Source organism: Delphinus delphis, chromosome 14, assembly GCF_949987515.2.
Source record: "Delphinus delphis chromosome 14, mDelDel1.2, whole genome shotgun sequence".
Classification (NCBI taxonomy): Eukaryota; Metazoa; Chordata; class Mammalia; order Artiodactyla; family Delphinidae; genus Delphinus; species Delphinus delphis.
The window spans coordinates 65,604,755-65,629,733 of record NC_082696.1 but is presented as its reverse complement, the minus strand read 5'-3'; the positions used below and the strand labels follow the sequence as shown (position 1 = coordinate 65,629,733).

Here is a 24,979-nt window from a genome sequence, read left to right as displayed (position 1 = left end):
ATTTCAATTTCTCACTTAGATTTTCAGCTCGTGTTTGAGCTGAATTACATTTGATAAAATCTGTAATTAGGAAGGTATATTTTATAATCCAAATAATTTTACAAATCATGCTTTCCTTATTTGGAATTTGAGACACTTTTTGCTAGAAGCATAGGAAGTATATTGTAAACTAACTTCCTACTTTAAAAAAAATTTAGGACATGCACAAAAAAAACCACTGACATTCCCACTACTGAAGCAATTGAAACTACCATTTTCACTCCTCTTTAGACTTTTATTTTCATTTTACCTGTGGTTGCAGCAATTCTGGCTTCTATTTCAGACATGTCAGCACTCATCCTCTTGCCTTCAGAGGTTGGAGGCAAGCTCTCCACACTGCTCCCACGAGAAGCTCCCAAGCTCAAACGTCCAGATTCGCTCTGTTAAAAATACAGGTCAATTTGAATCACTAAAGCTCTTTATATTTAAAAATCCTGGACAGCCTAGAAGGAGGAATATACCAACTGGGATTCTTAGGGGGTCTGTTCTGAAAGAAATAGAAAGTTTTCAGGGAGAGGGAGCTGTAAGGCTGAGGGAGAACAAGCTGCAGATACTGGCCTTTAGGATACGTTGGTCACTAGAGCTGGGAGTTACATGCCCCAAATATTGGTTAACCTAAATGCATCAGACAAGATGAATAAAATCACTCCTTAAAATGTTTTAAAACCAGTAATAGCAAAAATATAATAAATCTGGATAATATGAAAGGAGAGATCTAGAACAATTCCTTTAACTGGGGAAGGAATATGCATTTTACATTTGTAACCATCAACCGTTCAAGTTAGGAATCACCGTAAGGCAGGAGTTGCACAGGTGGCAAAGGCAGCAATCATCAGAAGAGGAAATGATTTGACTGGTAGTGAATTCTAGGAGAAAATCATTACACATCTCTACTCTTAAGCTTGCCTGTCTGTTTCAGGAACAAGACTCAGGACTTATATAGAGGAAAAGGACAAACAATTAACTTGTTAGTATAATGCTCATGACTACTGGTTAGGTTACCAAAAGATTTTACTTTTTGTTATTTTAGTAACAAAACAAACCTGTTGTTTTGCCTGGTTTTTCAACAATTTTGATTCTAAGCGTTTAATAGTATCATTTGTGGCCGGAACTTGCTCCATATTAGTGTCGCTTTTATTACTGGTATTTGTAGAAGTGATGTCCATGAATGAGCCTAGGAAAGCAGAAACATTTATGACTACAGGTTGGGAATAATACAAAATGCTTCATTCAATAAGATGCAACTTAAATTCTTTTCTAAACTAGCAAGACATAAATAGAAATAAAATTGAAGACTTTTCAAGCTAATGAAGATACCCAAACAAACCCATTTTAAATGAAATTTAAGGATAGCACAAAAAGGGAACTAAAACGCCTAGTCTTCAAATAGTCAAGGATGACTTTAAGATTCTTAGCCTGAGCTAGTAGAATGGAGTGGCTATTAATCAAGATGGGGAAGACCACGGAAGGAATGACTTTGAAGTGAGCTCAGTTAGGAAATGGTAATTTTGAGTTCTTAGTAGATATCAAGCAAGTAGTTGGATATATGAGTGTGGAGTTCAGGTCTGGGATGGAGCAAAACATTGGCAAATACATGGTATACAAAGCCATGACAATGGATGAGATTATCAAGGAATGAATTTAGATAGATAAGCAAAGAGCTGAATAATTGAGCCCTGAGCACTCTCACGTTTATAGGTTGGGAAGTTGAGGAGTAAACAGCATAGGAAAACATGAGAACAAGTGACCAGAGATGTAAGATGAAACCCAGGCTGGTATGGTATCCTAGAGATCAACTCAAAGTGCTGAAAGAAGCAGAGAGTAGTGAAGTGTGTCAAAGGCTGCTGAGAATCAAAAAAGATGAGAACTGAAAAATCATTCATTTAGATTTTAGTAATGTGAAAATAACTGGTGATCCTGACAAGAGCAATTCTGGAGTAGTGGTATAATAAAAGACTGAATGGAGTGGGCACAAGAGAGAATGGAAAGAGAGAAGCTAGAGAAATACAAATACAGACTACAGCAGTCCCCCCCTTATCCTGGGGGGATACATTCCAAGATCCCCAGTTGATGCCTGCAAACTTGGATAGTACTGAACCCTCATATACTGTGTTTTCTCTTATACATATATAACTATGATAAAGTTTAATTTATAAATTAGGCACAGTAAGAGATTAACAACAGTAGCTAACAATAAAATAGAACAATTATAATATACCATAATAAAAGTTACACGAATGTGGTCTCTCAAATTGTACTACCTTATTGTACAAATTTAATACCTTTTCCATCTAACTAAGCACTATCCTGCACCGTGGCTGTAACTTCTGCAGTTTGAGGTGTAACAGCAAAACTAGCACAAATTTCTTTTTCCTTTGTCACAATTTCACAGATAGAAGTTCTTACTGCTGATCTTGGCAACCTCAGCACATGATTTTTTTTTTTCTTTCCTTATTAAAGTTGAGAACTTTCACCTTTTCACTTAGAGGGGGCACTTTATGGCTTCTCTTTGACATATCCGAATTGCCAGCATCACTACTCTTGTGCTTTGGGGCCATTATTAAATAAAATAAGGGTCCCTTGAACACAAGCACTGTGATACCTCGACAGTTGATCTGACAACCAAGAGAGCAGGATACACTGAACAAAGGGATGATTCACGTCCCAGGCGGGATGGAGCGAAATTTCATCATGTTACTCAAGATGGCTGCAACTTAAAACTTATGAATTATTTAGTTCTGGAATTTTCCATTTCTGGACCACAGTTGACCAGGGGTAACTGAAATCACAGAAAGTGAAACCGTGGACAAGAGGGGACTACTGTATATATGCTCTGGGAATGATCCCAGCAGAAAGGCTAAAACTGATGATGCAAGAGGCAGGGAAGAATTGCTAGGAAGAGCAGATGGGATCTGCCACACAAAGGAGACAGGCTTGCCTTTGGCTAGGAGCATGGATAGTTCAGCCACAGAACAGAAGAGAGTGCAGAGTAGAGGGGCAGATACAGGCAATGGGGAGAGTGGGCTGGGGGAGCTTTTTTTAAAAAACATTTATTTATTTATTTGGCTGTGTCGGGTCTTAGTTGTGGCATGTGGGATCTTTACAAATCGGAAAAGAAGAAGTAAAGCTGTCACTGTTTGCAGATGACATGATCCTATACATAGAGAATCCTAAAGATGCTACCAGAAAACTACTAGAGCTAATCAATGAATTTGGTAAAGTAGCAGGATACAAAATTAATGCACAGAAATCTCTGGCATTCCTATATACTAATGATGAAAGATCTGAAAGTGAAATCAAGAAAACACTCCCATTTACCATTGCAACAAAAAGAATAAAATATCTAGGAATAAACCTACCTAAGGAGACAAAAGACCTGTATGCAGAAAACTATAAGACACTGATGAAAGAAATTAAAGATGATACAAATAGATGGAGACATATACCATGTTCTTGGATTGGAAGAATCAACATTGTGAAAATGACTCTACTACCCAAAGCAATCTATAGATTCAATGCAATCCCTATCAAACTACCACTGGCATTTTTCACAGAACTAGAACAAAAAATTTCGCAATTTGTATGGAAACACAAAAGACCCCGAATAGCCAAAGCAATCTTGAGAACAAAAAAAGGAACTGGAGGAATCAGGCTCCCTGACTTCAGACTATACTACAAAGCTACAGTTATCAAGACAGTATGGTACTGGCACAAAAACAGAAAGATAGATCAATGGAACAGGATAGAAAGCCCAGAGATAAACCCATGCACATATGGACACCTTATCTTTGATAAAGGTGGCAGGAATGTACAGTGGAAAAAGGACAGCCTCTTCAATAAATGGTGCTGGGAAAACTGGACAGGTACATGTAAAAGAATGAAATTAGAACACTCCCTAACACCATACACAAAAATAAGCTCAAAATGGATTAAAGACCTAAATATAAGGCCAGAAACTATCAAACTATTAGAGGAAAACATAGGCAGAACACTCTATGACATAAATCACAGCAAGATTCTTTCTGACCCACCCCCTAGAGTAATGGAAATAAAAACAAAAATAAACAAATGGGACCTAATGAAACTTCAAAGCTTTTGCACAGCAAAGGAAACCATAAACAAGACCAAAAGACAACCCTCAGAATGGGAGAAAATATTTGCAAATGAAGCAACTGACAAAGGATTAATCTCCAAAATTTACAAGCAGCTCATGCAGCTCAACAACAAAAAAACAAACAACCCAATCCAAAAATGGGCAGAAGACCTAAATAGACATTTCTCCAAAGAAGATATACAGACTGCCAACAAACACATGAAAGAATGCTCAACATCATTAATCATTAGAGAAATGCAAATCAAAACTACAATGAGATATCATCTCACACCAGTCAGAATGGCCATCATCAATAAATCTAGAAACAATAAATGCTGGAGAGGGTGTGGAGAAAAGGGAACCCTCTTGCACTGCTGGTGGGAATGTGAATTGGTTCAGCCACTATGGAGAACAGTATGGAGGTTCCTTAAAAAACTACAAATAGAACTACCATATGACCCAGCAATCCCACTACTGGGCATATACCCTGAGAAAACCGAAATTCAAAAAGAGTCATGTACCAAAATGTTCATCGCAGCTCTATTTACAATAGCCCGGAGATGGAAACAACCTAAGTGCCCATCATCGGATGAATGGATAAAGAAGATGTGGCACATATATACAATGGAATATTACTCAGCCATAAAAAGAAACGAAATTGAGCTATTTGTAATGAGGTGGATAGACCTAGAGTCTGTCATACACAGTGAAGTAAGTCAGAATGAAAAAGACAAACACAGTATGCTAACACATATATATGGAATTTAAGAAAAAAAAAAAAATGTCATGAAGAACCTAGGGGTAAGGCAGGAATAAAGATGCAGACCTCCTAGAGAACGGACTTGAGGTTATGGGGAGGGGGAAGGGTGAGCTGTGACGGGGCGAGAGAGAGTCATGGACATATACACACTAACAAACGTAGTAAGGTAGATAACTAGAGGGAAGCAGCCGCATGGCACGGGGATATTGGCTCGGTGCTCTGTGACAGCCTGGAGGGGTGGGATAGGGAGGGTGGGAGGGAGGGAGACGCAAGAGGGAAGAGATATGGGAACATATGTATATGTATAACTGATTCACTTTGTTATAAAGCAGAAACTAACACACCATTGTAAAGTAATTATACCCCAATAAAGATGTTAAAAAAAAAAAAACAAAAAAAAAAAAAACATTTATTTATTTATTTGGCTGTGTCGGGTCTTAGTTGTGGCATGTGGGATCTTTTGTTGCTGCGCTTGGGCTTATCTCTAGTTGTGGCACGCAGGCTCAGTAGCTGCGGCACGTGGGCTCTCTAGGTATGGCTCTTGGGCTCTGGAGCGCGCAGGCTTAGTTGCCTCACGGCATGTGGGATCTTAGTTCCCCGAAAGAACCCGCATCCCCTGCATTGGAAGGTGGATTCTTAACCACTGGACCACCAGGGAAGTCCCTCTACTATGTTTTTTGATGACCACAAACTATGGAGCTGAGGAACTCCTGAACTAAAACACAGCTTCTTAAATAAAAGTCTCTGTAGATTGTTCTACAAAGACCAAAAAGTAGGGTGTTCATGATAAAGGAAATACGTTGTTTTATATGTATGTATGTGTGTATATATATACATATGACATATATATGTTTATATATATGATATATATTTATAATATATATATATTTACAATAATTTCTGATACTATTTGATCTAGCAGTATCTAAGAACTATTTTTCAAATAAAGAATGACATTCACAGCAATATAATATCCAATCTTTTTATATATAACTGCATAAGAATTTCAAGACTTGGAAACAGGTCTTCAGCAGCTCTTTAATCTGGGTACCTGCATGAAGAATGGTGCACCTGGAAATTCAAATTGAAGTCAATCTGCAATTAAAATGCAAATGAGGACATCATTCATTGCTTCTTGATTATAACTTCATGGGAATAGAGACACAAAAATTTAGGTTATTACTGTTCTACTCTATCCATTTACCTGTACTGGTGGCAGAGTTGCTCTGTCCTTCATCTGAATACTGGCACGGGTATTGTAACGGCTCATCTGCTCCTGGAAAGTACTATATATATAAAAAGTAAACAACAATTTAAACTTTCTTTAATACAAATTAAATCTTGTGAAAACTAACTTAAAAGGTACATTTTAATTACTTCCTTTTTGAGATTTGAATGTAGCAAAAATTGCTGCTTTATTTTCACTAAGGGATACACTGAATTTGTAAATACCTAAGGTTTTGATTTTACAAAGACAATAATGTGCTACTCTTCTGAATTTCAACTATTATCAATGTCATGTATCTACCTACATATCTATTAGATAGATAGTCTAGATAGTCTTAAAGAAAACTGCCAATATTCCTCTAGAGGAACATATGAAATACAGTAGTATTATTCCTCATAATTAAATGAAACATATTTATGTTCTCACAGCAGTGATGTAAACCTCCAAATTGTTGAAATGACTTAGTCTGACAACTGAAATGGTATGCCATAATTTGTTAGAACCTATATTTTAAATATCAAGGATTATGAATGTCCCTCTATGAACTAGAGATAAAATACTGGATATATTTGTCGGGTGAAAATTAGAATTTCGGGAAAAAAAGGAAGGTTTTCTCCTCAAATTAGACAAAGTACATAAAAGCACAGTTAAAACGTGAACAATTTATGTAACCCGAAGTTTTAAGGTATCTGAGCTCTCTTCTTATGAACGTATCTTCAGGTCCTAGGATTCTATATATAGCTAGTATCCAAATATGCAGTTAAGCTTTAATCAGATTAGTTCAAGCTGGTTTGCCTAAGTTATTTTCATTAGAATGAAAAAACTAAATTTTTGGCCATTTAGGAAATTACTTAATCCATATTTAAAGAGATTGAAAGATTCTTCTACTTAGCAAATTGTTCTGAAATTAGGCACTTTCATAAGTACATAAACTTTTTAAAGTCAAGGTACCACTCGATAGATTTGTTAGTGCACCAAAAACCAGAGGCCTAAAATTATTCAAATAATTCTAAGTGTTTGATTTATAGATTAGGAAATTCTAATAATCATTTAAAACGATCCTTCTAAATTCCAAAATTCTACAGAGCCTAGAAGAAAGTTTAACTTTTTAACAGCAAATGAAAAGCTGAAAATATGCAATGAAAAACCAAAAGGTAAAAATTACTTAGATAAACGTGTCTGGGAATGAAACCTCTCTACTGCACTACATAAATGACTGCTTGATAAAGATCTCTACTAAAGAAAATTTAAAACTTAGCAAGTATTAGAGCCATAAAATACCTAAGTCCCGTAAAGGCTTTAGAGATCACCTAATTCAACTTCTCTCACATTACAGATAAGGCAACAGGCCCAGAAACAAACACATCTGTCCACTAAGTTGAGCAGAAGGAAAAAGCACGTCCAGAAACCTAGTCTTGCCATCTTTCAATTATAAAGAATTAGTTCTTTTTCTTTTTTTTTTCAAAAGAATGTTTCCTCCTCTGATTATATCAGTAAAGAACACCCATTCTAACATGGAAAATACAGATAAGTATGAAGCAAAAAAAGAACAATACTGTCCCTTTACTTTAAAACCCCATTAAAAGTCAGTATATATAAAATTCCCTTAAACCCAAAGCCCCTCAAAAGAAGGATTATACCCGCATCAAGTGAGTCATTATTTTCACAATTTCCTCCATTGAAGGGCGCTGAGAAGGATCTTTAGACCAACAACGAGTCATCAGGCTCTCAATGGGCTTAGGTAAATTTTTGATCAGTGGTGGTCGAGTACCTACAATTGAAAATTAGAGGAGGGGAGAAAAGAATGTATTTACTCAAAGAATGGTGTAAGTTTTTTTTAAATATGCATTTCTGAAGTGTTATTTATTTTACAGATCTTGTCATTTAAGATTTTTTTAGGAGGACTAAAAGTACCTTTTTTTTTGTCCTTTGGATTAACATTGTATTTTCATAAAACAGAAGCTACACCTTTTGAGAAGCCAAATTAAAATTTTATATACATTATGACTGAAAGTTAATAATATTTCATTTGCTATAAACACTCTTTTAACAAATAATAATGGCTTAATGTGTATTTTACTAAGAATAAAATGGTGGCTTGAGGTAATCTTATTTGAACTATATTTTCAGATTTATCGTAACAATTTCAAATGTGTTTGACAAATGATCTTCCATATGTCAAAAGTCATCAACTACGGTGTTATACTCACTGACCTCCAAATGGCTCTTTTGTGGGAGACAGGTCTTAGGGTTGCTGTGAATCAATCATTTCACAAGCTGAAAACTGCCAACTTTTGTGTAATTAACAAGACTGTAATATCATTAGTAAGGTCCCTAACTTAAAGAAGGCCTCAAGTATAATGAAATCTTTGTAAATTTATCAATTAATAAGTTAGTTCTTTTATTCCTTATTTCATGGACATTCAATTATTTACTGACAACTGACAGAAAAAGAAAACAAACTGTCCTGTTCAATGCTCTAGCATTCTCTACAATGACAAGAAAGGTAGTACAATGAAAGGTAGCATAGGAAACTGGTAAACACATTTGAGATTACTCAGATTACTGCCTGACATGTCTATGAATGATCAAAATAGTGAGGCATATATTTATTTCTATCACATGTGGAACAGTGTTTTAAAAATGCCATTAATCAGAATAATTATAATCAAGTGATAGAAATTAAACAACAGAGAGTGATGTTAAAAGTTAGAAGGTTAAGCAATTTCCCTTCATGAAAAGTTTATTTCCCCAAAGCAGCTGGGAAGTAACTTGATTAATAAGGATATATTCTAATATCATGAGCGGTCAGAAACATTGTAACTACAGGTATAAAAGGAATAGGAGGGATGAAAGGACACTGTGTCCATAAATCAATATAACTTAAAAATATGGGTATTTGAGCCAGAAAGATCCAGATTTAAATCCCAGCAACACCACTTACTAATCTTGTGACCTCAGTCAAGTTATTTAACTGCTCTAGGTCTCAGTTCCCTAATGTGTAAAATTGTAAAGTGAGGCAATAATAGTACTCGCCTCATAAGAGTGAATGAGAAGATAAAAAGACTCTGTGAAGCACTTTGTGTTTTGCCTTTATGAATAGCTTAAGTAACAACACTTATGACAGTAAGTCCCCTACATATGAACCTCCAACTTGCGAAGTTTCGAACATATGAACATGCGTTCCATCAACATCAGGTGTGAGTGAAATTGCAGCTTGCCCTCTGTCTCCTATTGCTGACGATCCCTCAGCTCTACCATCTCCCACCTCCTCTCCTTCCTCCAGTCAGTAACTCTTCTTGCCTGTTCACTTGATGCCAGCCTCCGTATGCCAGCTGTTGTACTGTACTACTGTACTTTTCAAGATACTGTACTATAAGGTTTAGAATGTTTTCTCTACTTTTTGTGTTTTTTATGTATTATTTGTGTGAAAAGTGTTATAAACCTATTATAGTACAGTACTACATAGCTGACTGTGTTAGTTGGGTACCTAGGATAACTTTGTTGGACTTATGAACAAATTGGACTTAAGAACGTGCTCTCAGAATGTAACTCGTTCGTATGTAGGGGACTTACTGTATTATGCTTTGCTTTCTCTCCTCAATGAGACACTTGCTTCCTAAGGAGAAAAAGGCAATAGCCCCCTAATTATCTGAACCATGTGAGAGATTTTAATTTAATCTTTAAATTTTATTTTTTCCAAGAGAGTCCAGTCCAGTGCTTCTCTGTCCCCTCCAGAGAGCCAACCGAGGTATTGGCTCTGGCTGTCTACTGATGGCCTTTCCCTAATGAGCACAGCCAGCAAACCTTCTCAGCTTTGTGCAAAGCCAGGACTGCTCCCAGCCCTTGCCTGTTTTTAGAGTAGGGGGGAGGGCTGGAGACTGGTAATAAGAAATTGTATATTTTAATATTAGGGATAAATGGTCTTCTTTGGGGGAGAAACAATTTCCAAATAGGAATAAATATATATAAAATATATTGAAGAAAAAATTTCACAAACCATTATGAACAGCCCACATGATACGGAAAGCTGGGCCACCAATTTCATCAAAGGGTTTCCGACGTGTTATCACTTCCCAGAGGATAATACCCCAGCTGAAGACATCACATTTTTCACTGTAATTGCTACCTAGAAAAAAAAGGTAGTAAAGTTTCAAGACTTTTTCCCACATGACTAACAGAAGCAATTGCTTTCATAAACTTTAAGAATGAGCATCATGTACAAAAACAAGAGAATGCCCCATGTAGAGCTGAGAAATTACTCTTTCTGAAGACCTCAAGTCTTTGCAATAAATACATTTTTAAAATGAGTTAAGTATTAATAATGCACTAAAAAATCCACTTTAGAAAGCTGGTCATTTTTTACCTTCTCATCAAGAAACAGACCTTATCTTTTATTTATTTAGACTTATATTTTCTCTGGGGCAAAGTATAAAACATTTGTACACTCCTTTCTATAATTTCTTAATCTTAAATGTTCTTCTCCCATTCTCTTGATGCTACTATCAAAGCAGAAAAAATTTCTAATCTAGTGTTAAGATTTTCTTTTCAAAATATCTGGTGAGATAAAATTATTAATTTACAAACTTAAAAATAAGTTGTAAGCAGGAAAAACTATGAATACAAATTTACAGTAAGCAGATTATGCAGCAAAATATATATGATTACTAAGTTGGCTGGTGAATCAGCACAATTAAATAGCCAAAGAAACCCCCCAAACCCACGAACAACCCACTATAACAGTGACCAATTATTACAGCAATAGCTATGCATGTACTTTACAAAGGCACTAGGCAGTGCACTGTAAGAGTTACAATGACTTTACAATCTGATTTGGGCTACAGGTGCTGACATCTTTCAGAAATGAAGAAATCTACATAGGCTAACAGTCTGAGCTTTGTTGCTCTAAACAATTAACAGCAACTTTTATTTCTAGGTTCTTTTGTATAAACAAATCTTTCGGCTCTCCATACTACAGTAATAACTGTGTTATTTTAACTCAAAGAAAGGCACATGAAATAAACAAATAATTTTAAAACAATGCCAATTATATGCATTCTGTATACAAACTTGAAAACAGGCGGCATTATTTAATTTTATATAATTTAACACTTGCTTGTCCACTAACTTTTTAACTGAATTTTGTGGCAAAATAGCTCCACTCAAGTGACCAGCTGCATAGCAAATTTTTTTCTCTTGGTGGCTAAAAACAAAGAACAAAAAATTTTAAATTCATCAAAAATAAGTCAAAATCAGAATCTGATTACTAAATGTTTCTGAATTTTATGGGCTTTCATACTTCCTAACATATGAATCACACATCTTCAGTTCAACTTTTCTCATTTAAAAGATAAGTTGATGTTTTTATATAGAAACCTCATATGCAATTTATGGACCACTCTTTTAGAACTTCAGTAAGACACAGAGACGTAAAACAAAGTAGGCCTAAGCTTATCCTTTACTTAAGGTCCTTAGTATCTTTACTTGTGGTCCTTGCATTCTTTCTAAGGCATGCTCATTTAAACTTTAAACTGCTAATTCTTAATCACTAGGAAACCAACACAAAGCATAGTAGATCCTCATTATTCCCAGTATTGTTCTACAAAGTTGCTGCGAACCTTGAATTAGTGAACACTGAATCATCTGCTCCTCGGGGAATTACAGGGTCGGGCTCCTATACTGATCAGTTGACATTTTTGTCAACTGATCAATACATAACCTTGTTTTATGTGTGTTTCTGTTCAAAACACCTCATTTAATATAAATTGTTGATTCATTAATATTGAACTCATGGCCAACAGCACTGTAATTCATGCCTGAATGAAGATTAGCTAGCACATGTATTTTCTCTGTAAGACACATCACAGCCTTCTGATACTTAGGAACACTAGAAAGCACTTCAATATTACTCGTAGAGGCCATTTTAATTGGTGAAATCATCAACACAAAGCACAAAAAAAGGAAAAAAATGAGGCACTAAATACATCACAGAAGTGATAAAATATAAGAACTGATACAACAGGGCAAAGCATTGCCTTGTTTGACCTCAGCTGGGAAGGTGTGTGTTGGGTGACTAAATTTTTCCCTGCTTTGTTCATGCCTGTGAATAACTATGAAAGAATTATGAGTACTGTTTTAGGATACAAGTAGGCAATTTTGCAGTTATGGAACCTGAGAATGAGGATCGACCGTACATATGCTTGAACTTCATAGAGGGTGCTAGACAACTTAAATCTTGCTGTGAGACTCAAGATCTAAGGCTATATTTATTTAATACCTCCTTAGACTTTAGTATATATCTTATAATTATATACTATGCAGAAATAAAAACATGGAAACAGGGCAAAGCCATAAACACACTGGATTTACATGGAGTAATAAGGCAGATTATCAGTCACATCATGCTTTTGCCATTTTACCTTCAAAAACTTCAGGTGCCATCCAAGCAGCACTCCCCTTATTATTGGTCATGTGTGTCTGAATGTCACAGGCTGTACCAAAATCACAGATTTTTAAAACTGTCCCCCCTGCAACCAGCAGCAAGCTGTTTTAAAAAATAAAAGGTTATAAGACCAATATTTGATTCTACAATAAAAGAAGAGACATTTGTGGAAACAGAAAAGGTTAAGCAAAATGTCACCATTCAACTTCCGTGAAATGTTACCCACTCACCTGTAACAGCTTAATAATACAGAGGAATATCAGCAAAAATGGACCTTAACCTAGTTCTCTTAGGGAGACTGCTAGACCCAAATTTTGATGTCTCCATTTCTATCTCCATAATTTTTCGTGACTATGCTTCTCTGTGGGCCAAAATAAAACATGGGGTTTAAAAAGCATCTAGCAAGTGAACATTATGGTGTCCTGAAATGGGAGTGGATGTATATCAATACTTTCATAAATTGTTCACCCCCTATACTTAACCTTAACCAGTGTTTTTCAAGCTACAGGCAGAAACCTAGTCACAAAATTCTAGATCACAGATCTGGAAACCTACATCACAAAACCAATTCAGTAGACTATGACAGCATTTAAAAAATAAAATAGAAAATATCAAAGTGCATCACAACTACTAAGATTAAACATTGTTTCAGGGAAGTTCAGTTTCAGTTCTATATACATTAATATGTACACACGATAGATTGTCAAGTATTTCTTACTGTGGATGATGGTCCTGAAGTTTGCAAACCTGCTTTGCTCACCTGCTTTGCAGTGAGCAGAAATGAGTCTTTAGCCTAACATAGCAAGACTGGTTAGCTGTTCACTGACCCTATTTCCTTTCTTCTCTGGGTACATTTCTTAGCCTTCTGAGCAATTACGTATGGCTATATGACAATTCTAGTCAATAGAATGTGATGTACTCCACCTCCAAGCCCGGCCCATATGAACTCTCACATATATAAACTCCTTTTCCTTTCCCCATATGTCACTGAAGGCACAGGATTCTGAACTACAAGACAGGAGGAATCTGGGATCCTGACCCACCATGTGCATCAGGAACATTCACTTTGGACTTTACGAGCAAAACCCACAAACTTTGTACTTTAAGCCATGAGACTTCAGGGCTTATATAACAGCATCACTGTAACCAATATGAGAAATGGTATTGAAATGGGTGTTGCTATAATAAAAATCTAATATATTTGGTGTTGGTTTAGCAGTAGGCAGCAAGAACACTGAAAGTGGAAGCTGGAAAGAGAGAGATCCATGTAATGACGTGGCAAAACATTTGGTAAAATTTGTCTCCTGTGATAATTTGTGGCTTTAAAGGACTGGAAAAGCTGACTTCTTCGACTCCAAACAGCAGGAAATAAGATTCACAAAGGCCCATTAAGACGGCATTGCAGCAAAGAACAAATTAAGAGAAAAGTACTTCCCATCTCAGCTTCATGACTTCAAGTTGCCTCCATTTAGTTGAGAAAAGGCACTGAGGCTGGGAATCCAATAAACCAGGCTCAAGATTTTGTCTAAGAAAGAACTGTGGTAGTATTAGTCACAGGAACATGGAACTGACTGGAACCTGGGGGATCAAAAGCCCGCGTCTGAGGAAATTATACTGCCAACGGAACCACAGGCCTGGAATAAAGACGCTTCTGACTGTCGTACAATGTCCTCGGACCCCAGATGTGCAGAAGCAGGAAGCAGGCTATGAAAGCTGGACAGTTTCTGAGGAGAGTATATGGCCCAACACCTACTCCTGACACTGCTACAGAGAATGGACAAGGAGAAGCCTACTAAAGGGTGAAGCTAGGAGTCACAAGCAATGGAAAAAGGAGTTCCTCTCCTAGGGCAGGATCAGAGTCTGATCAAAAGACAAACCTCTCGCAACTCCAGGGCAGAGGGACCAGAAAATGCAGGACTTCATTGCTACAGACCAGTAGCTGCTGTATGTTTCTGTTGTTTCCTTTTCCCAATGGAGCCTTTTACTGATGGGCCTCTCTTCTACTGTTTTGTGTGTGTGTACGTGTGCTGGGAGGGGTGAGGTGGGGAGTGACAGATAACTTTTCTTTCTAATTCATTTGTTTCCAGACCGTGAGGAGCTGCATCCAGACCTGCTGGAGAGGACTACACAGCATCCTGAGATCCTGGACTGTGAGCCAGGTGGTGACTGCAAGATGTTTAACTGGCAAAGGGCAGTAAGTGGTTCTACTTGTGTGGTAAGAGTAGTAGAAACCACATGCAGATGTGGCTGGGACTGACCAGCTGCTCACCAAATCCATCCCTTCTTCCTCTGGAGAACAGAAGACATTTCCCAACCTCTCTTGCAGGTAGGTGTGGCTAAGATTGAGTTGTGGCCACTGGTATGTGGGTAAAAGGGACAGAGGTCACTCCATGGGTCTGGCTCCACAAAGCTCTCATACATCAGCTTCATTCTTTTTACCTGCTGGCTGAATGCAGAGGTCCCCAAAGTCCTGGAGGATGGCAGAAGTACAAGATGGAGGGAGCCTAACTAGGCCCTTGAATGACCATATGGAAGGTCATCTGTCAAACGAATATGTTTTGGATTTCACCTGAGTCAAAAATAAATTTCTGCTATGATAAGCCTCATGTTGGCTATAGCAGCTAGTGTTAAAACAACTACTATACTCAGCTATCAGAGTCTCTTAGGGAACTGGTACTCATAGTCTTAGGTTTTCCATATCCCAATGCAATTTGGTACTCCTTTAAGAACTGAAATATATAAAGCAATCTGAAAGTGTAAAAAGAACCATGAACATAAAAGATAATTTTTATTAGCTTATTACTATTAAAAATTAATTATACATTTAAAAATGCATACATTTTGTATACAAAATTGTGTACATCATTACCTAAAAGGCTTATAGGCATGTGGGTTATTCTGAAAACCAGAAGAAACAATTCTTTATTTTGAATCTCTTCCAACCATCTTCTCTTAAATGCAAAAGAGGTACTACTATTTTATATAGCCAACGTTTATTTTAATGTATGTTTACTGATTTTATTTCACTATTCCTTCTTGAATCTTATGCTCACCTTATGTAATCATTTTCTTTCTTCCCCAAACACCTTTAATGAAGGTCTACTTACAATAACTTCACTCAGGTTTTGTTTCACAATATCTTAAATGTAATTTAGGGCAGGTACACAATTCTGAGTAGACAGCTATTTTTTCTCAGCTCTGTGAAGTTATGATTCCAGTCCTCTAGCTTCCATTGTTGGTGTTGAAAAGTATACTTCAGTCTAACTGTCAGTCCTTTGCAGGTAATCGCTTCACTGATTGAAAAATCTCCCCTCTGTTTTTGCTGTTCTGTAGCCTCATTATGGTGTGTCGTAGGGGAAATTTCATTTATCCTGCTTAGAATTCATATTTTTTATTTGGAAAATTCCTGGCTAACCCCTCTTGAATTAGTCTCTCCCCATCCTATTTTCTTTTATTGGAATTCTAATTCTATGCTGTTAGTCCTCCCTTTCCTTCTCTCCATGTTCCTTAACCTATCATTTTTTTCATTTATTTGTCTGTGTTGCATTCTGGGTAACTGCAGATATATCTTACAGCTCACTGAATCTCTTGTCACCTATTTCATATCTGCCATTTAAAAATTTTAATTATTTCTAAATGTTTTATTTAGTTCTTTTGGTCATGTTGATAGTTTTCATTCCTTGCACATTTTAATTCCTTCATTTCTGTAAATAATTTGAGCATATATATTTTATCCTCCATATTTGATAATTCCAAATATCTGGAATCTTACTATTTGACGGCTTTATTCCATTTTGTGTTTTTTATGCTGACTTTTACTCATGGTAACTTGCATCCTTATGGGTGTGGTAATTTTTACTGTGGCTTCATATTTGATTGATCTTAATCTGGAAAAATCCTAAAGACCTGAATTGAAAGTATATGACTTTAAAATAGTTTCAGTCACCCTGAATGCCCTGAGACACCACCAATTCCAAAGCACTTTTAACCTGTCCTGTTGGGATTTTTTTGATTGGGCAAGTAGAGCAGATTCAAACTCACAACAGCATGAGGGGAGACTCTCAGTTAAAAAAATAAAAGCTTGTCTAGTCAGAAAACGGATTTTTTTTTTCTAGTCAACTTTTCTTTTAGTTCTTCCGTCCAAGATACTGAACTTAGGCAGAGGTCTCAGTTCTGCTCCCTCACCTGGTGCACAACAAAGGGTCTGCATCCCGTTAAACAGAAGCCGTTAAAATTTGGGCCTCTACATTCTTGATACTGGCAGAGGCTCACAGGAGAGCCCTTGGCTTCCCACTCAGGGTTCAGTTCTCTCCATCTTTTGGTTTAATGATTCCCTTATTTTCTTCTAAGATCACCTGTGCATGTAAAAGGATGTTTGTTGTAATATGTAGCATCTCTGGGTGCTTGCTGTAGGATGTTTTTTCAGTTTATCTGGTTTGCCATATTGCTGGAGTGTCAAAATTCTTATCATGTGAGTATAAGAGTCCAAGCTATCCCTGTGAGCACACACAGGATGTTAGATTTTAAATGCATACATATCATGGCTTAAATTTCATGTGCTTCTCAAAATAAGGTATGTAATTTTGCCAATATATTAGTGTATGCTGGGATAAGTGGCAGGGAGCCAACAGAGCCCCGGGTTAAAGCCAGCACATCTCCCTGGACCAACATTTTTACTCAACTGTAAGTATCTTTAACATCCTAACAGTGACTTCAAAACAAATTGCATTAACACAGGAAGTCAAATGCAAAATTCTTACGCAACTTTCCTTAAGAAGGCTTTTTAAGCTTTGTCCCTACTCTCAGACTTACTCAGGTTATATACATCATAACTTTGTTCTGGGGGGTGGGGGGGTATGGAGGAAAGCTGAGAAGCACCAATTTAGGAATTTAGGTCCTTACAGGGCCTGACAAAAATGTCAACTGATTCGGCAGCATGGTATTTTCTAAAAACAGCTCTATAAATTAAATCTTCCCAGTCTAAGACTGCCCATCAGGCCAAGAAGAGTTTCTATTTTAATAACTCACTTTACTTAAGAGGTAGTAAGTAATATTATTTATCCATTAAAAATAAAGAGGTAAATATCTGTATATAGTAATATGAAAAAAAAGTCCCAGTAAGTGAAAAAAGCAACATTATGTATAGTGTAATCTATGCATGCTTAAAAAACAAAACAGTGCTTATCTCTGAGGATTGGAAATGGGAGGCAGAAAAGACTTACTTTACATTTTTAAAAATAACAACATATACATAATTAAAGAAAGTAAAGTAAAAATGAACAATATAGAAGAAAGAAAACAACTATCCTTTTTTTTTTTTGCGGTACACGGGCCTCTCACTGCTGTAGCCTCTCCCGTTGCGGAGCACAGGCTCTGGACGCGCAGGCCCAGCGGCCATGGCTCATGGGCCCAGCCTCTCCGCGGCATGCGGGATCCTCCCAGACCGGGGCACGAACTCGTGTCCCCTGCATCAGCAGGCGGACTCCCAACCACTGCGCCACCAGGGAAGCCCTATCCTTATTTTTAATGTCCTTATTTTGAAGATGTTTCTAAAAATGTTCAATCCCAAAACCATTTTTATGTTTAGAGTATGTGTGTGTGGTAAGAGTATAACCCTATCTTGATTAAAATGACCCAATAAAAGATTTCCAGAAAATTTTCTGAACTTAAGATTACAACTCTTCTAGGTGCTATATTACGCAAATATAATCACCAAGTAGCATACTCTTATTCAGGTTTTCCTTTTGATGACAAACAGAAATAAAGATGGGTAATATAATTTGCATCATCACATTGTAGCAATATTCAACATCGGGTTGGGGATTCATTATAATTACAGTTAATAAATTCTTTGTATATAATTTTGTTACAAAATTCTAACTGGAGAGATTACTTAGAAAGTTAGTTTTCTTTTAGTCCAACATGACTAAGATAAGCCAGATAAACTACTATTCACATCTCCATAATGCTACAAATACTTCTATGACAATTTAAGTGGAAAGAATGTTAAATGCAAATTACATGCACTTCAACAAACAAAAATTTTTTCCTTGTTTCATTGTTGTTAAGTTCTTACTACTTTTAACCCAAGATAAGAATTCTGTAACTGACTTCCTTGTTTCATCCTGGTACATTCAAAATATCATAATAATTTTTCTGAATCACTTTTATATTATTATTGCTACAATTAGTACTCCTTTACTCGTAAGACTTTGGATGAACTTGCAAAAGATAAATAAAACAGGGGCACTAGTGCAAGTTGATACTGTATAAAACACCTAACCACATCATCAGGTCCCTTCTTTATATGCCATTCTGAGGAACTCTTCCTGACCGCAGAATCAAAAGGTTTTCCAGTGACAATAAAATACAGTACATGTATTTGTATATACAATTATATATGAAAGCAGTCATTCCAAAGAATTTTCTTTTCCCCAGTACATTCTGAAAAATCAATTCTAATTCTAAAGCCCAATTTGTATGCTGGGTGCCCCACAGGAAATGTGCAACACTACAGGATGAGTCCAACCATGGGGATGCCCAAGAGAAATTAATGACCTAGACAGACCAGACCTCTTCTAAATATGTTAATGGTATTTATTAGCAAAAGGAGAGTCCCCATCTGTAGATGATTTTGGTAGGATGTATCTGGTCTGTCTAAATACGTCGGTTAAATAAACCTAACATTTACGGATTTATGGGGTATGGTTGGATGGAGAATGGAGGTAGCTGTTTAAGCTGTGTAATTATGGAATATAAAAGATGTTAAAAAACAAAAATAACTTTTTTGTGAGATATGTTAAAGTATATTGTTTAATAATTCTTCAGTTATTCCAAAGCCAAAAAGGCCCTAATGCAGACGGGTGACTTTTGGGAGTTGCATCTAATGGTTTCTGGCTCATCCAGGAAAAGAATGCTTTGTCTGTGCCTGATTACTTGCTTGTATCCTTTAAATCAGCCAATTTGTTGCTGGATAAGAGCTATGATTTTCATGAGTTTGCTTTGATAATTCAACTCTTTTAAATGGGGTGGGGAGGTGGGTATGGAGGACACAGTCTCCAAAACTAGGAAAAAAAAAAGTGCTTTCTTCTTTACTACCCAAGACAGGTAGCTGCAACAACAACCTTAGGAGTCAAGTTAAAAAAATAAAAGTATCATAAATCTAGGGCTTAAACATTATTTGACCAGGGACCTGGGGAAAGGGAAATCAGTTTAAGCTTGGAGGTGGAAATAAGGTACACTAGCGAGAACAGTGATTCCAAGAGTTGAAACCTATGTAGAGTGTATCAGATTAGACAGGAGAGTGAGAAGTTATACCCAGAAGGGATGCTTTAATGCTTTAAACCAGCATCAAGAGAATGGAATACTTGAGACTGATTTCCTAGGGGATACCTCTTATCTGAGGACTGATGTGGTGGCCAGGGGTAGAGGGGAAAGAGCATACGGGGACTTTTTACTTTCTCACAGGTGGACAGAGAAGAAAAAAATTAGAGAGAAATGGGGACAAAAATATGTATGTTTTCTTTAATTGTGTACCCACAGAAACAAAAAAATCCACAAAATTTTAGCCTTTAAAAATATTTATGTAGGGAATTTTGAAGTTCTTTCAAAGTCCCAGAATCCTCAATAAGGAGAAATCCAGAATATTTTCAATTTCTACTCAGATGTGCCAGCAATGCCCTTTGCCTTCCTCTGAAAAGGCAAATAATAACCACTCTGCATATTTTTGTGCAATGTCAACATTGTGCTTATTAGGGATAGAGTGGGGAACAAGACAGACTTGTCTCTGCTCACATGGAACTAACTATTTAGGGAAAACAATACATACCGTGGGCACAAAATAGGACTTACAGACTAATAGATTCTAGAATTATGCTAATCTAAGGTAGAAGTTATTAAAAATAAAAACTCAACTAAAATAAAAATGCCACTAAAGACAACATTCTAAAATGCAAGCTTAGATAAATGACTAAATGATGAAGGTGAGTTAAAAGTAAACAATCTTAAAAAAATAAAAAACAAACATTCTTGAGCAAGCCAAAGGGGATGAGAGAAGAAAAACTGATGTGCAATGACCAGCTTAAATTAGGGAGTGGGTAGGGGATGGCAAGAGAGAGAGAGACACCACATTATTAGAACTTACTTCGGTGGTTTCAGGTCCCTGTGAATTAGAGCTTTGGGTTGCATGCTATGAAGATAAGCCACTCCTTGGGAACACTGTAAACACCAACTCATTGCGTGGGCAGCAGTGTAATATGGCAATGGTTCAGCACCATGCAGCACTGCAAAAGAAAGGCACAAACTAAAAAGAACTTTATTGCATATAACAAAAGACACAAGGTGAATGCAAGCACTATCAGAACACACGACTGGGTATTTTCCTACACATGCTCCCATCGGTCCTGCTTTTCATTCTTTTCCGAATAAAAAGATGGAAATAGTTAATGATTTAAAATGGATAACTACCACATAAGTACCTAACATTTAATAAGATTCCATTAACTGTTATACATACATTCAAGTAAAATTAATATACATTACCAGGTTTTTTCATAATGACAGATGCAGTCTTTCACACAATACTATAAATTATAAGCAATGTGATGACATACTACTATAAGAGAGATACAGAGAAATACTATGGAAGGAAACAAAATGTGCATCAAGATGTTTACAATTATGCTTTCTATAATGGCTAAAAACTAGAAATAGTTTAACCAAATAAAACATGGGAGTATCAGATAGCCATTAACAATGATGATCACATGTGCAGTAAATATAAGTAAAAGTTTATATAAAATAATGTTAATTTAAAAAATAAAATGCTACAATTTATTTTATATAAATGGTGTGACAAGAGACTATTTATATATATGTTTGGTGTTTCTTACAGTGAAAGGGTTAGCTCTGTTCTATAAAGGTAACTAAACGATACAGTTTCCTTTCATTGTTATCAAAATGACATATATACACTAACATGTATAAAATAGATAACTAATAAAAACCTGCTGTATTTAAAAAAATGTTCTGTGAAGTGAATTTTCACAATTTTATTTTTGGGGAAAAAAGCAAAATAAAGCAGAATAAGGATGTGCGGTTAAAGAGTTCTAGAAGAGGAGACTGAAAGCTAAGAGAGGGCAAAAAGAAAAAATTAAAAGTATGAAGATATTTTAAAATCTATTTAAAAAGCAAGTTTGACTTTACTTAAATGCTTTTAACATTATGCAGAGTACCATCAATTTAAAAGATTGATATCCTTAGACCTCTAAATTTCACATACTGATGTTGTAGCATCTTGTCTTTTCATTTTTAATCTTTAGCAGATTTCTTTTTTTAATTACCTCCTTTGGGGACTCTGAGGATAAACTGTGAAGAACATTAAGTAACTTACAATTTATATTAAAAGCTTTTCAATTATTTCACTCTACTAGATAAAGACAGGTCTAATGACACTCACCATTATACAAGGAGCCCCCTTCAGCATACTCCATCACAAGACACACCTAAAGGAAACATATGCCGGAATAATTAAACACAGAGCTATACCATCTTGCGGAACTTGAGAGATAACTTAGTTCAACCTTTGATTTTATAAATGCATTAAAAATCATTCTTTTGTCCCCTACTATGTGAATAGTGCTAGAGGAAATAAAAGGTATCTATGATCTAAGACCTTGTCTTCTAGGGGACCACTGTCTAAGAGTGGAGATGTATATAAAAATATAATCACGAGATCTGTGGTGACTTTTTCCAGTGCAAATGAACAGGTGCTGTCATAGGATATTGTAAGCCTCCTAAGAAGATGAGGTTACTGGATAAGACCACCTAAGACAACTATTCCCTTATATTGTGTTGCTAACAGATTAGAAACACATATGATTTTTTTTGAAATAATATGACAGATCAAAATAGCTTCATAAACTACACAGCTGCACATATCTGCCACATCATTTCTTATAGACAGAGTATAATGAAAAAGTGACAAACTTACTGGATTCAAGCAGGCTCCATATAGCTTTACAATGTTAGGATGGTTCACACGGGATAACTGCCGAAGCTGTAACAAATTAAGGTTTCTTTTAAAAAGTGCTAACTTTTAATGAAGTGATCTCACAGTATCATTCAAATTTTAACATTGTACAAAACATTAGCGTAATCAATCAGCAATTACTGTTTCCTACGTAGCAGGCACTGTGGTCCTAAGTGCCTGCCAGAATGGCACAGAATCCCTGCCCAGAGCTCTCACAGTTTAGTTGGGGGAGAGACATGTACACAAATAATTAAAGCAATGTGCCAAGTGCTATAACAGGAGTTATGTACAAGGCATAAGTACAAATTAGAAGAAGAAATTAACTTTGCCAAGGATGCCATCCCCGAGATGGCACTGAGCTGAGTTATCGAAACCAGAAGAAGCCATATCATCATCATCATCATCATCTTCAAAGGTGATGGTTGAATGAATAGCCGACCTACTCTACGCTGGGCACTGGTGGGCACTTTATAGATATTGTATAATCCTCACAACTTTGCAAGGTAGGTATTATCATTTTCATTTTAAAGATGAGGTACCATTAAGATAAGGCTCAGAGAAGGTTAAATGAGCTGCTAAATACCCTAGAGTTAGGAAACAGTACAGCCAGGGTTTGAACTTTGGTCTGACTTAAAATCTGCATTCTCTTCCTTCCATCTTCCATCTCTTGAGTTAACTCCCTCTTCTCCATTCCCACTACTACTGCCTTAGCAATTCCAACCTGAACCACTGTAGTAATTACTACAGCCTTCTCCTAACTGGTCTCCTTACTTCCAGTTTTATCCAATCCAATCCAATGATTCATATGGAGGTCAGTGAGGGGTTTGGCTGTACTCATCTCCCTTTCTCTACATCTCAAATTTCTATTAACATATCCCCCCAAACTGCGCCTTGCTCTCTCTTCTCTCCCTTTTCTGCTTCTCCCCCTTTCTTCTTCCTTTCCTTCTCTACTACCTACATTATACTGCTGGCTCATATGAAGTCCACTAAGGTAAACCTTTTTACTACATGCTACTTAGAAAGCTGTATTTTTCTACAGCCAACATTTGTAGATTTTCAGTCCTAACAGACTTAATATCACTATTTATTATATTTCATCTCATTAAGATTCACTACTGAGCTTCAGATAGCAGATTATTCAAGCATTTATTCCTGTTCCCTCCTCAAACACCACTAAGAAGGTAAAGGTACTTTTTTCAAGGCATAAACTGAGAAGGATGAAGAGAATGTGAAATGAGAAAACAGTACATATTTTTGGAAGTTGGACAGCAAGTGACTAGCAATAACTAACACAGCAGACCTAAAAGAAATGAGAAAAAGTGAGAAGCAACCAGATTTATCTCACAAACCTTCCAAAAGGTGGAGGAGTGGTGGTAGTACCAGGTATCTATTCATACAAGCTAATAAAAGAGCAGAGAGATTGCTTAAAAGTTAGACCAAAGATTCCCTCCAGCCCTGACTTCAAACAGCTTAGTGACTGCCTCTTTACTGTCTCAAAGATTAGAGGTTGATTCTTTACAGAAGGTGTAATACCTTCCTAAATATAGAGATATATATTTAATATAGAGATAAATACAGAGATAGAAATATGATAATACCTTCTTTAGAGAAGGTGTGAGTCTCTGGATTGGGGGATACCATATAAAACTAAGGGATGAGCTCAAAGTAGTTGCCTCTGAGAAGCAGAAAACTTGATGCGAGGAGGTATGGGGATTAACGTTTTTTTTTAGTAAGAATACATGGAGAACCTTTGACAATTTATCAACAAATTACATGTATACATAACTTTGATGAGAAACTTTTTTTCTCCAAGCTATTATGATCTTTTTGACTCTGGATTGCTAGCCTTTAACACATATTTTTACCTAGTTTTAGGAAACTACCAATACAAGAGTATACGATCAATGACCTCATATAAACCATAAACAAAAACTGTGAATAAGGCAAGATAAAGCCAGACTCCTGGAACATACTACTATAGATCATCTTTCTTCATGATGACATCAAACCATTCATCAGCATTTCTCAACTCATTCAACTAATTACAAAAATCCACTTCATCATCTCACAACTAAGTTCTCATTTCTTCATGTTATACATTAAAAAGTATCATGAAGTATATTTTGAAATTATAATTAAATAAAATCACAGATATAAATTCAGAAGGTTTATAAGGTAAAGACCACTCATCTATTGGCCAATGAAGTTAAAAAGTGATAAAACCATTGATTTATTGAAATACTGTGATCTAATATATAAAACAGCATAAAAGAATGAAGCTGGTAATACAATAATCTCATGATTATCAAATTCTCCTCCATCATCAAATATGTAAGAGAAGAGAGTTGTAAATTTTCGTGTTAAATGAGAGAAACCAATTTGAAATT

The 24,979-nt window shown here is 36.2% G+C and overlaps 1 protein-coding gene across 2 annotated transcripts in view; it reads right to left on the bottom strand.

Annotated features, from left to right (window-relative positions):
* Positions 1-24,979, bottom strand: part of MAP3K7 (mitogen-activated protein kinase kinase kinase 7) — a 70,264-nt gene that overhangs the window by 31,757 nt on the left and 13,528 nt on the right. For both annotated transcript variants that reach the window (XM_060030224.1, XM_060030225.1), the window contains exons 3-11: positions 22,554-22,619; positions 22,020-22,065; positions 20,706-20,844; positions 12,540-12,664; positions 10,121-10,249; positions 7,761-7,891; positions 6,097-6,178; positions 1,083-1,213; positions 290-419 (exon numbers count right to left, since the gene is read on the bottom strand). In XM_060030224.1, coding sequence (XP_059886207.1) covers positions 290-419; positions 1,083-1,213; positions 6,097-6,178; positions 7,761-7,891; positions 10,121-10,249; positions 12,540-12,664; positions 20,706-20,844; positions 22,020-22,065; positions 22,554-22,619 — 979 coding nt within the window. The remainder of the gene's footprint in view (positions 1-289; positions 420-1,082; positions 1,214-6,096; positions 6,179-7,760; positions 7,892-10,120; positions 10,250-12,539; positions 12,665-20,705; positions 20,845-22,019; positions 22,066-22,553; positions 22,620-24,979) is intronic.